The sequence below is a fragment of the Pieris brassicae genome, chromosome 3, assembly GCF_905147105.1.
Source record: "Pieris brassicae chromosome 3, ilPieBrab1.1, whole genome shotgun sequence".
NCBI classification, from domain to species: domain Eukaryota; kingdom Metazoa; phylum Arthropoda; class Insecta; order Lepidoptera; family Pieridae; genus Pieris; species Pieris brassicae.
The window spans coordinates 20858516-20873636 of NC_059667.1; the positions used below are offsets into that span (position 1 = coordinate 20858516).

General features: G+C 36.0%; 1 protein-coding gene across 1 annotated transcript in view; it reads right to left on the reverse strand.

Annotated features, from left to right (window-relative positions):
- The window catches only part of LOC123706626 (prolow-density lipoprotein receptor-related protein 1), a 75207-nt gene that overhangs the window by 50461 nt on the left and 9625 nt on the right, over positions 1-15121 (reverse strand). The window contains exons 6-21 of the mRNA XM_045655894.1: positions 14862-15003; positions 14253-14368; positions 12845-13007; positions 11406-11631; positions 10335-10509; positions 8795-9107; positions 8313-8410; positions 7500-7635; positions 4420-4581; positions 3755-3897; positions 3392-3520; positions 2757-2937; positions 2340-2428; positions 1576-1662; positions 1018-1182; positions 222-472 (exon numbers count right to left, since the gene is read on the reverse strand). Coding sequence (XP_045511850.1) covers positions 222-472; positions 1018-1182; positions 1576-1662; positions 2340-2428; positions 2757-2937; positions 3392-3520; positions 3755-3897; positions 4420-4581; positions 7500-7635; positions 8313-8410; positions 8795-9107; positions 10335-10509; positions 11406-11631; positions 12845-13007; positions 14253-14368; positions 14862-15003 — 2576 coding nt within the window. The remainder of the gene's footprint in view (positions 1-221; positions 473-1017; positions 1183-1575; positions 1663-2339; positions 2429-2756; positions 2938-3391; positions 3521-3754; positions 3898-4419; positions 4582-7499; positions 7636-8312; positions 8411-8794; positions 9108-10334; positions 10510-11405; positions 11632-12844; positions 13008-14252; positions 14369-14861; positions 15004-15121) is intronic.

The following is a 15121-nucleotide window of genomic DNA, read 5'->3' on the forward strand; positions in this document are numbered from 1 at the left end:
CTATATTATTATTAACAAAAACGCAAAACAGTAGCTATCTCTATTCATCACAGCGTAAACAGAAAGAGATGAAAGGTGGTTACTATTTATTATAGGACTCTCTGAGGCTCAACGGACCTGATAACTATATTATTATCAACAAAAACGCAAAACAGTAGCTATCTCTATTCATCACAGCGTAAACAGAGAGAGACGAAACTTGTTTCACATTTACTCCTCACCTGTCGAATACACTCTCCATTATTACACTGGAACTCATGAGGCTCACATATGCCCCCGCGATCTTCCTGTCCCGTATGACCCCTGCGTCGTGCGGGCGTAGCGGTCGTGGACGTCGTGTGGCGTGCTGGTCCACGACAGGCGAGCTCATCAGATGCGTCTGTGCAATCAGCGTGTCCATCGCAGTAGTACTCCCAGGGTACACACGCCCCATTCATACATTTGAACATTACGCTTGAACATTCCACGGATTCTGTTAAATGACAAAATAGATTAAAACAAAATAAGGGGAATTTTAAAAGCGTTTCAGCGTACATTTTTCATGTTCACAGGATCTTGTTTCACTTATCAACTTAAATGCCTTTTTATCGCGTATTTGGTTTCTTTTTTTTATAGAACAGGGGGCTCACCTGATGTTAAGTGATACCGCCGCCCATGGACACTCACATTGCCAGAAGGCTCGCAAGTGCGTTGCCGGCCTTTTAAGAATTGGTAGGCTCCTTCCTTGAAGGACCTTAAGTCGAATTGGTTCGGAAATACTTCAGTGGGCAGCTGGTTCCACATAGTGGTGGTGCGCGGAAAAAACTGCCTTAGAAAACGCTCAAATGTGGAACGACAGGATAAGGAAACTCAGCGGGTATTAGACCGAACAACTCATCTCAACACTCCCCATGGTAAATGCGGTAGAAGATGCAGAGAGACGCAACATCTCTACGCAACGCCAAGGGATCAAGCCCCGCACGGAAAGTGATTGGTCGTCGACTGTTTAAATTCCAATTAAATCTTCTGTATAAATACCGCAATTTTGCTCGTCACTGCGATCTTGTGGACCACAGTCTGGTGCGCCATCACACCGCCAAGTGGCAGGGAGACAGCGTCTCGAACGTGCGCACGCGAACTGCGCGGCACCGCACTCCACGCGCGCGCACCATGCGCCACTTTCGTCAGACCCATCACGACAATCTAAATATTTGGGTAAAAACACATATTTAAAAATAAAAATTCAATTCAGGTATCAGCGATATACCTTCATATTCAGAAACTGTAATACTCATCGAGCTCTTTCTTTCACAGCGTAAACATAATTTGATAGAAAGAGACAAAAGAGTAATTTTAGGCATGCATGGTTAATGTCATTTAATGTCAAAGTGGATAAAGGGAGAGATATATAGTAAGTGGAGAATCGTAGTGCCTCTCACAAATCTCAACAAGTCGTGATGATATAAACATTATATGTTTATACAATAAATATTAAAAATAATGTATGTATTGTATGAATTTATTTTCCAATACAAATACAGCACAAAAAAAAACATTAGGCATTAATCCCTATTAATCAAATAAACCAATTATTACCTTTAAATCCATCGCAGATCCAGCCTTTAGGTATGCAACGGTTTGCATCGCACTGCATATAATGCTCGGCATCGCAGGTCATGTTCGCTAAAAAAATGAATGCAATAATTTTACCACTTTCGCTGCCATTATAGTAAGAAGTCTGTGGTTGACACGATGAGCTCTCCTCGTGAATACGTTGGAATCTAAGCTATCATTTATTTATTTATTTGGAAACAAAACAGATCTATACAATAATAAAAAGTTAAAAATAAGACAGATTGGATGTATCCACAAAAAGGTTCACTAATAAAAAAATTGATACAGAGCATAGCAAAACAAAACATGACAACACAAAATTTATAAATCCGGACAACGACAAACATACCTGTAGCCATAATAAAGAAGTTAGATACAAGGATTTTCAAATGAAGCAGTAGAGGAGGGCGAAAAGGGTTTTTTTATTATCCAATGGTTAACGCGCCCTAACGGCGAAAAAAAAACTATAAATGTATGAAGAAGTGACTGAAGAAGTTGGTAACATAGTGACTTGTAATGTTCCCTGAGAATATTTTTTTTTATTAGGACAAACACATGATATAAATTGACATAGACACAAAAAAATATAAAAAGCGGTGTCGTCCCTATAACACGTGGACACGACCAGCGAAATCAAGTTAATACGAACAACCATAAAAGTTAAAATACAAACTATAAAATAATTAAACTATTTGAACTAAGAAAATAAATAATAATGTAGAACCAACTTAAAAATAGCGACCTACCACAGGGCCCTGTAGGCGAAGCGTTTTCGTCCGATCCGTTTGGACAGTCCGCGTCGCCATCGCACACCAGTGATCCGTCGATACATCGCCTATTAAAAAAAAAAATAAGGCTACGTTTATAACACAAATTACTTGGTATCATCTTAACAATATACCATACTAATAGTCCAACGTAATTTCACATTCATTGTGCCATGTGAAATTATTAAATGTTATCATTTTTCGCTCTGAGACTAATAATACCTATTTTTTTTTTACATTATATTCACAAAACCAATCTGGCGCAATAAGATGAGACTGTGTTTTCATTTAAAAAAAATGTTTTTAGTGTAAGTTCTATTTTTGTTTAAAATAAAGGATTTTATATATACTGAAACTGATTTAATTTAATAGGACGCAAAATTTGAAGACACTTACCCTCGGCCGCAATGAAAATGTTTAGCGGGACAAACGTGTGCTGTATCATGAGGCGTGGCCACGCACGTACGCCCGTCAGCGGCGAGCACGCGTCCGGTTCCACACGCACATGTATGTTCGTCCCTTTGAGCCAGGCATAGCTCTAAACAACCTCCATTGTTGTGCGTACACGCATTGGATCCTACGTTCATAATTATACACTTCAGTTAGAAATTAATAAGAATAAATAAGACATACATTTATAGCATTGTGTATCGTGTTGAACAGTTCGTGGGATGTTTTAAATAATAGAGGATAATTTTCAGACACACTTATAAAACTAAGAATGCTTGAGAAAGCGAAATATACAGCCTTGGCTCGTACACGTAATATGTTGTATATGTAAATTTTAAAAATCCTTGTATTAGGTTTAGTATAATAGGAAAAACAGATACTGAAAGAAAACACCTTTTAACCGGATTGAAGCTATGTATTGTAAACTTATAATTATTTTTCATAATTTTAAAGTGTTTTCTTTCAATGTCTAAAAGCTATGTTAACAACAGACTATGTAAAACAGATACTATTTGATTGCGTCAAGATAGTTTAGTATAAAATGGCGCAATATTCAAGAGTGTGTTAAGAACAATACATACCGATCCTAGTGGTATTTGATACAAAGCGTATGTCATACAGAGGTGGCGGGAAAGCTCGTACAGTAATCGCGCCATTGCCGCGCAGTTTACGCACTAGTCCAGTGCCGTGCTCGCTCCATATCACTTCGCCTATATCGAAACACCAGTGAAAATATATATCCAGTGAATGTATATTTGCTTGAATTTTTTTATTAAATTCAAACATAACCGAATCATAGATCCCATCGGTGATATTACAAAGTTAATACCTTTTATTGAAGCGCGTTTTTTTAGCGCATGAGTTACAAGCTGTTCTTTTGCATCACAAGGTTACGAGTTCAAAATAAAAATCTATACTATATATAAGTATATTTTAAATTATACCTGATCGCAAAGCAAGACCATAGGGTTTGGACAGCGGTAGTCTGGCCGAATGTACTGCTAACAATTCGCGAGTTGACCCCGTAACCACGTCACCAGAGTTGGCCACGCGCACGCGTTCGATCTTATTCAAGTAAGTGTCGCACCTGCCATAGAACAACACGTTAAATCTAATATTAAAAGAAATAAATAATAAGAAACATTTTTGTTTATAGCGCTCCGGATGTTAGGATTAAGTGAAAACTTTTACAAACTATATTGTGAACTTGAAATTTAGCTGCAATCTGAATTAACCACAATGTTTTAAAGAAAACAATAACAACGACTAAAAATTTAATTCAAATTATAAGCCACAACAAAACTGGAGATTTTTTACTACATTCAGATAAATTGAAGATTTTTTTATTAAACTGTAACAAGCCAAGACTAAGGAATCTAACATTAGTAATGATAAATATAAGAAAAACACTCTTTGAACGGAACTTTGGTCACCGTGACCACGCACGCTGAAAAGCACGCGAAACGTCGGAAAAAATTAAATATTTAGAATTATGTTAATAATTATAAGTTTTTAATAATAATACATTGCTTCAAACCGTTCAAAAAGTGTTTTTCTTAATGTGTAAAAGCTATGTTAACAAAATACAATACAATTATAAATGTCTTACCAATAAAGATATGCAGTATTGACATCGTACACCAATCCGTTAGGCCAGTGCAGATCAGTATCTATTATTACACGGCGTCGCTCACCGTCCATGTACGCTGTTTCAATACGCCCACCCCGTGTTGCGCTGGTACTGCCTTCCCATACGGTCCACCACATAACACTATATATGAAAAAAATAAGCCATTAAGGGACACGAAGATGTCGATCAATCAATCACTTTAACTGTATAGAATAATTATGAACGAAACTTTAGACAACTACACCCGAACACTACAGTCGTAAAAATAGAAATAAGTATTACAATGATAATATACTGTTCGTGTGACATCAGGGTGCTTTGAATAATAAAGGGTTTTATTTTTACTCTGTATTCAACACTCATGTACAACAATAGAATATGAGCGAAATAATTAAATGTTAATTGCTATTGCTATAGCAATACGATTGCAAAGTAACAGTTAAAGAGAGTGCCTACGTCTGGCTATACTCTCGGGGCGTAACTCCCATGATTAAGTTGATTGCTATGAAATGAATAACTGTAATGAAGAAGAGAGAGCCTACGTCTGGCTATGCTCTCGGGGCGTAACTCCCATGATTAAGTTAATTGCTATGAAACGAATAACTGTAATGAAGAAGAGAGAGCCTACGTCTGGCTATGCTCTCGGGGCGTAACTCCCATGATTAAGTTAATTGCTATGAAACGAATAACTGTAATGTAGAAGAGAGGGCCTACGTCTGGCTATACTCTCGGGGCGTAACTCCGACGATTTAGGAAATCGACACGCTTAAAAAACTAAGAAAGCCTGAGTGAGCAAAATGTACAGCCTTTTCTCGTACAGATTAATAATGGCAAAATTGATATAATCATTTAATTATTCTGTATAACAAATGTTCAGCAATGAGTTAAACATATGCAACAAAACATCTATAAAATAATAATAAATAAAATATGTTTATTATGGAACTTATCACTTTTCCCACGTCAATAAGTTTAAATAAGTAGACATACCTACTCATCGGCTAAGAAGACAGAGGATGTAGGCCGAGAGAAAAAGCCGGCGTAAAAAAGCATTCGGTACTATTTTAAAATAGCAAATCGTCAAACAACACTTATTTTAAAACAAATATCACAAATTAATTAAAAGTAGCCTGTGTAGGATTAGTCCCAGGCCCTTAATCGACTAGATAATCGTTCATGGTAAGCCTTTTGACACAGCTTTTCTTTAATAAATTTCTTAAATTCATAAAATGAAAGAGTCTCTAGGATTTTGTTAAAGAAGAGTATCCCTTTTCCCAAAAAAGAATTACTAACTTTAGATAGTCTAGTACGGGAAAATTGCAGCCTGCGTTTGTTCCGAGTATTAACATTGTGCGTATGTTCTATTCTAGTAAACTTATCACTATTTTTGTATACATACATAATATTTTCATAATATATTTCGACGGAAAGGTAAGTATATTAGTTTCCTTGAATTTATCTCTCAGAGATTCGCTACATTTCAAATTATATATTGCGCGATTTCAAATTATATATTTAGATCCCACAATTATAAGCCATAAGTCATTAAGCTGTGAAGAGAACTAAAATAAACAAGTCTAGCTGTATCGACATCAGTTAGTGAGCGAATTTTTTTAACCGCGTAAGCTACTGAACTAAGTCTCTTTGCCAAACGTTAATATGAGGGAACCACTGAAGTTTTGAAACTATGTTGATTCCAAGAAATATAGTTGTAATATGTTAATTAGTATGCTTGTGTGAACATATCGTTGTTAATATTATGGTTAGGTCGCTGCCATAATGGCATTACACAGAGTTTTGTCGTGTTTCATGATTCATCACTCATAGGCCACAGCTAAAAGTAGAATTTTATTATTATTCCTTTTATTGTACCTTGTACCTCACCTGATGTTAAGTAATACCGCCGCCCATGGACACTTTCAATGCCAGAGGGCTCGCTAGTGCTTTGCCGGCCTTTTAATAATTGGTACGCTCTTTTCTTGAAGGACCCTAAGTCGAATTGGTTCGGAAATACTTCAGTGGGCAGCTGGTTCCACATAGCGGTGGTGCGCAGTAAAAATGGCTTGAAAAACGCTCAGTCGTGGAACGGCGGACGTCGAGGTGATACGGGTGAAATTTTGTATTCTGCCTTGACGTCCGATGATGAAACTCTCCATGGTAAATGAGGTAGAAGATGCAGAGTGACCCCACATCTCTACGCAACGCAAAGGATCGAACTGCTCGGAGAGGGATTGGTAATCGACGATTCGAACCGCTCTTCGTTGGATACGGTGAAGTGCGTCATAAGTTTTTACACATTATGTGTTTATCTTAATTAATTAAAAAAATATTGCGAGAATCCAATTTTTTTATTCAAATATTTGAAACCCAAATATTTTACTAGAGTTGAATCTTTGTAGAACTCATAGAGGTATTGATATATAATTCTTATATTTACTTCCGTTTAACCAGCTTTAATTTAAAAAAAATACTTTTTCCAAACGTATATTTTCGTTTCCAATAAACCTGTCCCAGTATGGAATAGCGAGCCACCAGTCCTTGTTTTTTTTTATATAAAAGGAAGCACACCGGCAAAATGAGCCTTCATATGATAATGTTTAAAGAACTTTAATTCTCATTACAAAATTATATTTTATTTACATGAGAAACTAAATATTATGAGCGAGGTACACGTCCCAATTGTAGTTCACTACATTTACTTTGACATGCATTTTTAATGCCCCCTTGAATCTGTCGAACACGCCAATATTGCGAATTTTAGATGGCAAGCGATTAAACAGTTGAACACCCTCATACCCAATCGACCTCTTCAAATTATTTGTGCGCGGCTTCGGCAATATAAGCAAACTCGCTCGACGAGTGTTGCGTGTTGTTGTGTCCTTGATTTTTTTTAATGATAAGCCACTATGGAGAGAGCCATTTAATTTTTTTTTATCAAGTGCTATAAACATATAGTTGTTTAATAGTGTGATGCTAAGTGATACCGCCACCCATGAACACACACTTTGCCAGGAGGCTCGCAAGTTTCCATATATTATAAAACAGGAGAATTTACGTACCCATTAGACGGGTCTAAGGCGATGGAGCGAGGATTGAAGTCAGAGTCTGCTATAAGCACAGTGCGCGTTTTCGGTGAATCCAAGCGGGCTACACTAACTCGACCTAGTGCATCATCCGTCCAATATAAGTTGCGACCTGGCGAGAATATTTAACATGTTAAGATTATTAATCATAAAATACAGCGCATAATACTTTTGTGCAAGAGATAAGTGCATATGTGAGAAGTTCTGTAAGTTTAAAACTAGTAAGTATTCTAACAAACATCTTGTTAAAAATCTACGATTCTGGAAGGACCAAAGTGTACGGTTCCTGGTTCATCGGGGTGCTTTGAATAACAGAGGTTTCTTGTTTTACTCTATATTAACCGCTCGCGTATTACAATAGAATATTTACCGAATTAGTGCAATTTTAACAATCTAAGAGAGTGCCTTCGTCTGGCTATACTCTCGGGGTGTAACTCCCATGATTAAGTTAATTGCTATGAAACGAATAACTGTAATGTAGAAGAGAGTGCCCTCGTCTGGCTATACTCTCGGGGCGTAACTCTGACGATTTGTGAAATCGTCACGCTTATAAGTGATCAAAATGTACAGCCATGGCACGTAAAACATAGGAAATTGTCACGATACGTACGTATGCACGTACATAGGGATTATCACGCTTATAATTCTAAGAAAGCCTGAATGAGCAAAATGTACAGCCTTGGCTCGTACAATCTTAATAAACATAAAAAAAAACCAGTAAATTTTGTGCATCTTCAACACTTACATCGCTGTAAAAACTTATATTATAATATTAATATGATTTTTTACCGAGCCAGTCGATAGCAATTCCCTCACAGTTGTCGACGTCTTCCCCTACGAACACTTCACGTCCGCTGCCGTCCAGTTTTTGACGGACTATCTCGTATCTAAAGAAAAAATTTCAATCAATAATAATATTGAAAAAACTGTACCATAGTATGGATACCAGTCATATTAAATCTGTGGTACGTAAATCGTAAATGTTATACACACAAGGAAATTACTATTTTCTTTTAAGGCATAAATCAATAAACGACAATCCCAAATGTTATATTATAAATGTAAATTTACAATATCAATACATTATATATAAGTGGAATGGAAATATAAAAATAAATTAATTCAATACTATTTTTAAAAAAAATTAAATTAAAAATACGTCACCAAAATAATTGATATTCTTATTCCTTCAATTAATTTAATAATTGAATGTTGTCGTTTTGAATAATATAATAATTTTGAAGCAGTTTCATAAGTTTTGAACACAATACCTATGCACATCACAGTAATACAGCATCCCAGCAGCAAAATCAACATCCGCGGCTGTCGGCCGAGCTGCATGAGCTGCAGGTGCCGCAGGTTCCCAGAGGGCCTCACTATGGGGCTCCAGTGACACACTTTGGACCAATGGTGGGGCTCCACGACACACTAACATCCACTCGGGTAGTTGGACCCTCTCGCAGGTACGGCCGACGAGTCTATACCCATGTTTGCAAAGGCACTGAGGGTGTGCTGTACCATCCCGATATGCCGTGATGCAAAGGTGATCGCATCCCCCTTTGTTTATCGCGCACGGGTGTTTGGCTGAAACATTTAAATTAATGTAAACAATAGCTAAATTTGCGCTTTTTGTTTCTGACCTAATATGTTTTTTCCTAGCTATTTTGTATATGTCACTACGTTTCGGGTGTGTAAATACCCGCCTCGCCGCTGTATCGGTACGCGGTCTGTCCTTTAGGCCACCCTGCGACTGCCCGAGCCGAGGTTTCAGTCTCACAAGAGACGCCCTTGCGCTAGCCGCGGGATAAAACACGAAAATGAGCTGAGCTGTAAAGGCCCTTAAGGCCAACAGCGAGATTCCATAAAAAAAAGTATCGGTACGCATTTTCTCTTGATGCGTCGAGGTGCTCGGACCGCAGTCATAACCAACTGTCACTTTACTCTCACTGCTAGTGTACTATATTTATTTATTTATTTACACTGCGTTACACTACAAAATAAAAATAAAAATTAACATAATTAAATCAAAAGGAGGGCAACTGGCGGCCTTATCGCTTAAGGGCGATCTCTTCCAGGCAACCACTGTGAGTAAATAAAAAAGAAATGTATTAAATAAGATAGGCAAGTAGTGCAAAATACATGTAATACACAGTTATTAAAACAAAAACTAAACAGGAATAAAATATTAAAGATAGAAAGTAAAAAGACACATAAATCACGATGATTTAAGATAAGTCTGAGTTAGTAGTTAGGTTATTTATGGTTTAATTAGTATAATAATGATATATGGTTTAAGAAGGTATTTCTTACACAAATTGTAAAATAATCTACCCACTTTAATTGTTTATTAATTATCATTAAATTTGATTACTATATCTCGTGTTATAGTGATGTCTGAGCCCCTTCTGACATATATATATTTATTTATTTATTTAATGTGACAAGGACAACCACAAACACGAAGAGAAAATAAAAGTCCTAATATGATTTATATGTATTTCCTTAAATGGTGCGTCATATTTTCTTGTATTTTAAAACATGCACGATGTTAGAAAATTTATAAATAACTAAGACAAATTTAGTTGGAATTACATTATACACTTTATGCCTGTCCGTTGCTCCCATAGAAACATTGTTGAAAAAAATTGCGTTCTAACTAAATACATTACTCGGTAGAGTTTAAATTGAAAAACCAATAACAAAAGTACAAAATAATATTACATATATAGATTTCAAATTTTGTTATATAGGCCAAACATGTCTGATCAATTGACTTTGGACTATTGCTAATAAACACATTTTCAAACTGACCTAATGGCTGCCGTTGTCTATGAAACACCACGACCCCAGTAGGCCGAGATCCAACGGGTATGGGAGCTGATGCCGGCGTCACCACATTAGCAGTCATCCAGGTAATTGTATTGTTTGTCCAAACGGGTAGAAATACACGCTCTTCCAGTACTGCTATGTGGTATAGCTTCTGGCTCTGTGAAAAATATTCAAACGAATCCTTTAGAATGAAGCTAATATCGTAAAGAAAAATAACACAACATTTCAGAAAAAATACAGAAACTATACAATTATGAGTGTGATTTTTGGTTGAAGTTTAGCTCAAAGGAGAATTGATAAAAAATTCAGACGTTAACAATGCGTTCTATAATGAGTTTTTCAATCTAGTTGAAGCTGAATGTAAAAAGATATAGATTTGTGCCAACTGTGTCATTAAAATTCTACTTCATTCATTCTACTAATAATTCTTCGAAAATTATTTTAATTTTGACTTTTTCATAATATTTACGAAACGCTTTGAGTTCTTATCAACAATCGGTCTGTCAGATATTTCAATATGTGTTCGCGTAAACGTTTAGGTTATTTATATAACTTAAAACAGGCATCTGTTTCGTGATAATTTTTTTTTTTTTTAGGCAACTAGGTGATTAGCCCACTGTGCTTGACACACATTGTCTCAACGGCCAAGCTGGTTTAGTCACGATGTTTTCCATCGCCGTACGAGCAAGTGTTATAAAACATAGATAGAAGGTGCATTGGCACACAGCCGAAGATCGAAAACACTCAAGGATGAGATCAACAGACTGATACCACTAGGCCAATACTGCTCTATCAAACAATATGCTGGCGGTAATAGCGGGAAGGCTGCCCTTACATAAGTCATTGCTATGGACTGCATGTGCGCACACGGTTAAAGTGTGTGTGTTTAGGTTGCGGTGATGTGTGCTGGTTTGGATTATATTTATAATTAATTCATATTTTTATAGTTAAATATACCTTAAAGCTAACTTACCAATATAATATCTAGGATAATATTGTAAATAACACAAAAATATAGTTGATAGCTCATCAAATATATATAAGACAACTTACTGAGTAACCTTTACGTAGTGTCATTCTCCCAGTTCCATCATATCGGACGCGTTCAATTGTATCCAGATACGCGTCAGCCCAATACAATAACCGCGCTGCAGGCTCCATGGTAAGTGCTGAAGGGTATACAAGTCTGCGCGATGCTACACTGCGCCGCGCTTCACCACTTAAAGAACAGGCTTCCACTTGTGCAGGAGACCCGCCCCATACGGCCCAAAACATTTCCCTATATAATAAAAAAAAACATTATGGAACTAGCAACACTGAGTTTAGCCACTGTTAAACAAATGAAAATGTTTCCACGAAATTTTATAATACTTAGACTATTTTAATATTACAATAAAGTAAATTTATTTACAAAACAGTTTCTTAAATTCTAGAGCCTAAGAATAGGTCTTCAACAATTTTGGATCATCACTAAGTAATAATTTTATTATTAATTTGTTTCATTCATTAATGAAAACAACGTTTTCAGGACAGCTAGTAGTATGTATATTCAGAGTAAGTGTGTACAAATCACCACATAATGATATAATTAATCTTGACAGAAATCGCTCGTCCCCACACTAGGAGTGTGTATGTAACTGTGGTGTATGTAACTAGATTATAATTATTCCGTATCATGTATGGTACATGTATAAAACATTAAAAAAAAATAGTTGTCGTAGTAGTAGCTATAGGGGCTATAGGGGTACTGAGAATCAAACAAAAGTAACGCACGTAACTACAAAAAATATACTCGTATGTGTGCGTACACGCAGGTAACCTGGGAGTGGTACGTGAGTCAATGCGCTTGGTGGCTTGTTATTGGATGCTCATATGTTAATAGTTGTTATCAGTTGTAATCGAAACAAAACATTAAATTAAATTATTAATTGAATATGATAGTTATTATACCCCATCCGTATAAGACCTTAAGTATGCGTGAATGTATATCTATGCGTAAAATACACACGTACAAATATACGTGCGCTGTGTCTGTGTTAGTTTTTCGAACCTCAGAGTCATGCCAAAATATGTACTTAGGCAGAATCGAATTCCACATCGAATATTAATTTGTGTGAGTTTATTTCGAATAGTTTGATATTATATATAATACACAAAAAAATTCATCGAAATCTGTCTAGCAGTTCAGCAGTTAAATTACCAACACATGCACAGAAGATTTATATACCATCTGTTTGCTGTTTAGTGTATTGATAAATAACCTAGATACCGACTGCAGCGCCATTAGCCAGGCTGATTTGTGAAACTAAACCATCCAGGGCGCCAGCGAAATGGAGACAAAAATTCATTCAGAGTTCAGTGAACATACACACATAAAGTAGAATTATATATATATATATATATAATATATATATATATATATATATTATATACTATATAGATATAGATAAGACGACAGAAAGACATAAGCATTTATTTTATTATACACTCACCCAACAAGTGGATCCACTACGAATCCATGAACTTTACTAAGAGCAGTGTCGAGTAGTAAGCGACAGGCGCGAAAATCGTGATCACACACGTAGATCACTTCGCGGGCTTCGTCTGACAGGTACCAGTTACCAGAGATCCAGTCCACCGCCAGATGGGATACCGCTGTTAAAAAAAATATTACAAATTGTTTGTAGAACTGATGGTCTATCCGCGAAGAATGCCAGAGCAACTCCAAAGGTCTCTGAAGCTGATGTTGCTGTTGAAACTACACAAACTGGACTGAGTATGGCCCATCTGGTTATCTGATTAGTTCCACATACAACTGTATGTTTAAGTAAGGAAAATGCGTAAACATTTCCTTTTCGTTAACAAAACCTCTTTCAACTTTGGTAATTATTGCACAAATCGTTTTTTTTCACGTGCATCAACATGATCGTACGATAAACTTTATATATTTATATTTATCCACATATACAATATACACCTATACAACTCACTGCATTGGTATATTGATAGGGACAATTATGAATTATATTAATTATTTATTTATTTGGTAATCCTACAGCTAACAAAAATTATATATACAAACAATTACACAAAAAATATAGCCAAAGATGAAATGCATAATATTTACAAAATGGAAAAATCAATAAAAAATATTCAATACATTAACTAAGTTATACCCAAACTGGCTGTGTTGTGGTGATGGTGTTAAATTGAGGGTATGTACGTGAAGCTGTGTTTGTGGGGTATGCTCATGATGCAGGTGATTTAGCTATGGATATTCTTACTCCTTTTAACCATATTCAAGGCTTAAATTGGTCTTTGTATGTCCGGGCTGCGCGATACAAAACTGAGTTTTTGCCATAGTTACTGTTGATGTGAGGAACATAAAATATGTCTAGCAGTAAAGCATTCTGAACGTGGGCGTGTATTCAGTCTCTAATTGCACTAATGTGTACAAACCGGATTTTCTTACATCCAAAATTAAATACATATTGTTTGGTTAGTTAGAAAATTATTGTGACGTCATCTTACGAATAGTATAAAAGCAATCAATCACAATTGCTTTCTGGCGTCCGGAAAGGTTGTAGTAGTGTGGGCATTATATTAACAGCTGTTTGTAAGTTGTTATAATTGATTAGAAAAGTGAAGAATTAAATGTCGTAGTTAAGTGTTTAAATTGAGTTTAAAATAATAATTAAACAGTGTAATTTGTTTTTATTATTAAATAAACTCCGACTTCTGATCCTAAAAATATCATTAAACCACTTTCGTGTGTTCGTTTTTTACACACGGACGACACAGATTACTGAATAATGTTAAAAATAAATGAACATTGAATCAGATGATCTGAGCCTAAAACCAGAGGGATGTCTATTGGATGTATGAATAAATATCACTTACATTCCAGATCGGGAAATAGATCAGGTGTACGTAGATGGGTGCGTTGCGAGAAGTTATCAGCGCGTGCGCACACAATGCCTGAACGACTCACATTGTGGTGAATGTAACAGATCGATCTGAAAAAAAAATACGATTATATTAACAGACTCCCACATATTATGTTTACAAAATGAAAAATCGTAACATATATAAATTGGCTCAGTGCGTAACAAATAAAAAAAGACATATTTTATATATCAGAAAGCAAACGGGCAGGAGGCTCGAAAGTGCGTTGCCGGCCTTTAAATAATTTGTACGTTCTTTTCTTGGAAATAACCCTGATTCCAAATAGTAAAAACCGCCTTAAAAAACACTCAGTTGTTGAACGACGAACATCGAGGTGATATGGAGGGATAGGAGGACGGATGGTATTTGTAGTTTGTTTCAACGTCCGATGATGAAACTCAGCTCCAGGATTAATCCGAACAACTCCTCTGAACACTCCATGAAAAATTTGATTGAAACAGAGTAAGAAGAATACTTACACCATTTTCTATAACACATAATCCAAAACAACGCCAATGTCTAACATTTTTGAATAATAATTACCTAATAAATAATTTTCCTTACCTATTTGAGTAAAGTATGTCAATAGCGCGAACGTTAAGTGCCAACAGCGACTTATTGCCAATCGATTTGTGTCCGTCGGCCCAAACGCGCTTTACGTCACTTTGCGTCACTGCTACCAAAGACAACGCCTCACCCACAGGATCTAAAAAAAAGTATGTATATATATATATATATATAATACGAAAATAGTGATATATAAAAATTTTGAAAGCCATGATACAATTTGGCTTGCTGAACCAGCGGTGTAAGTGTTGTTTATA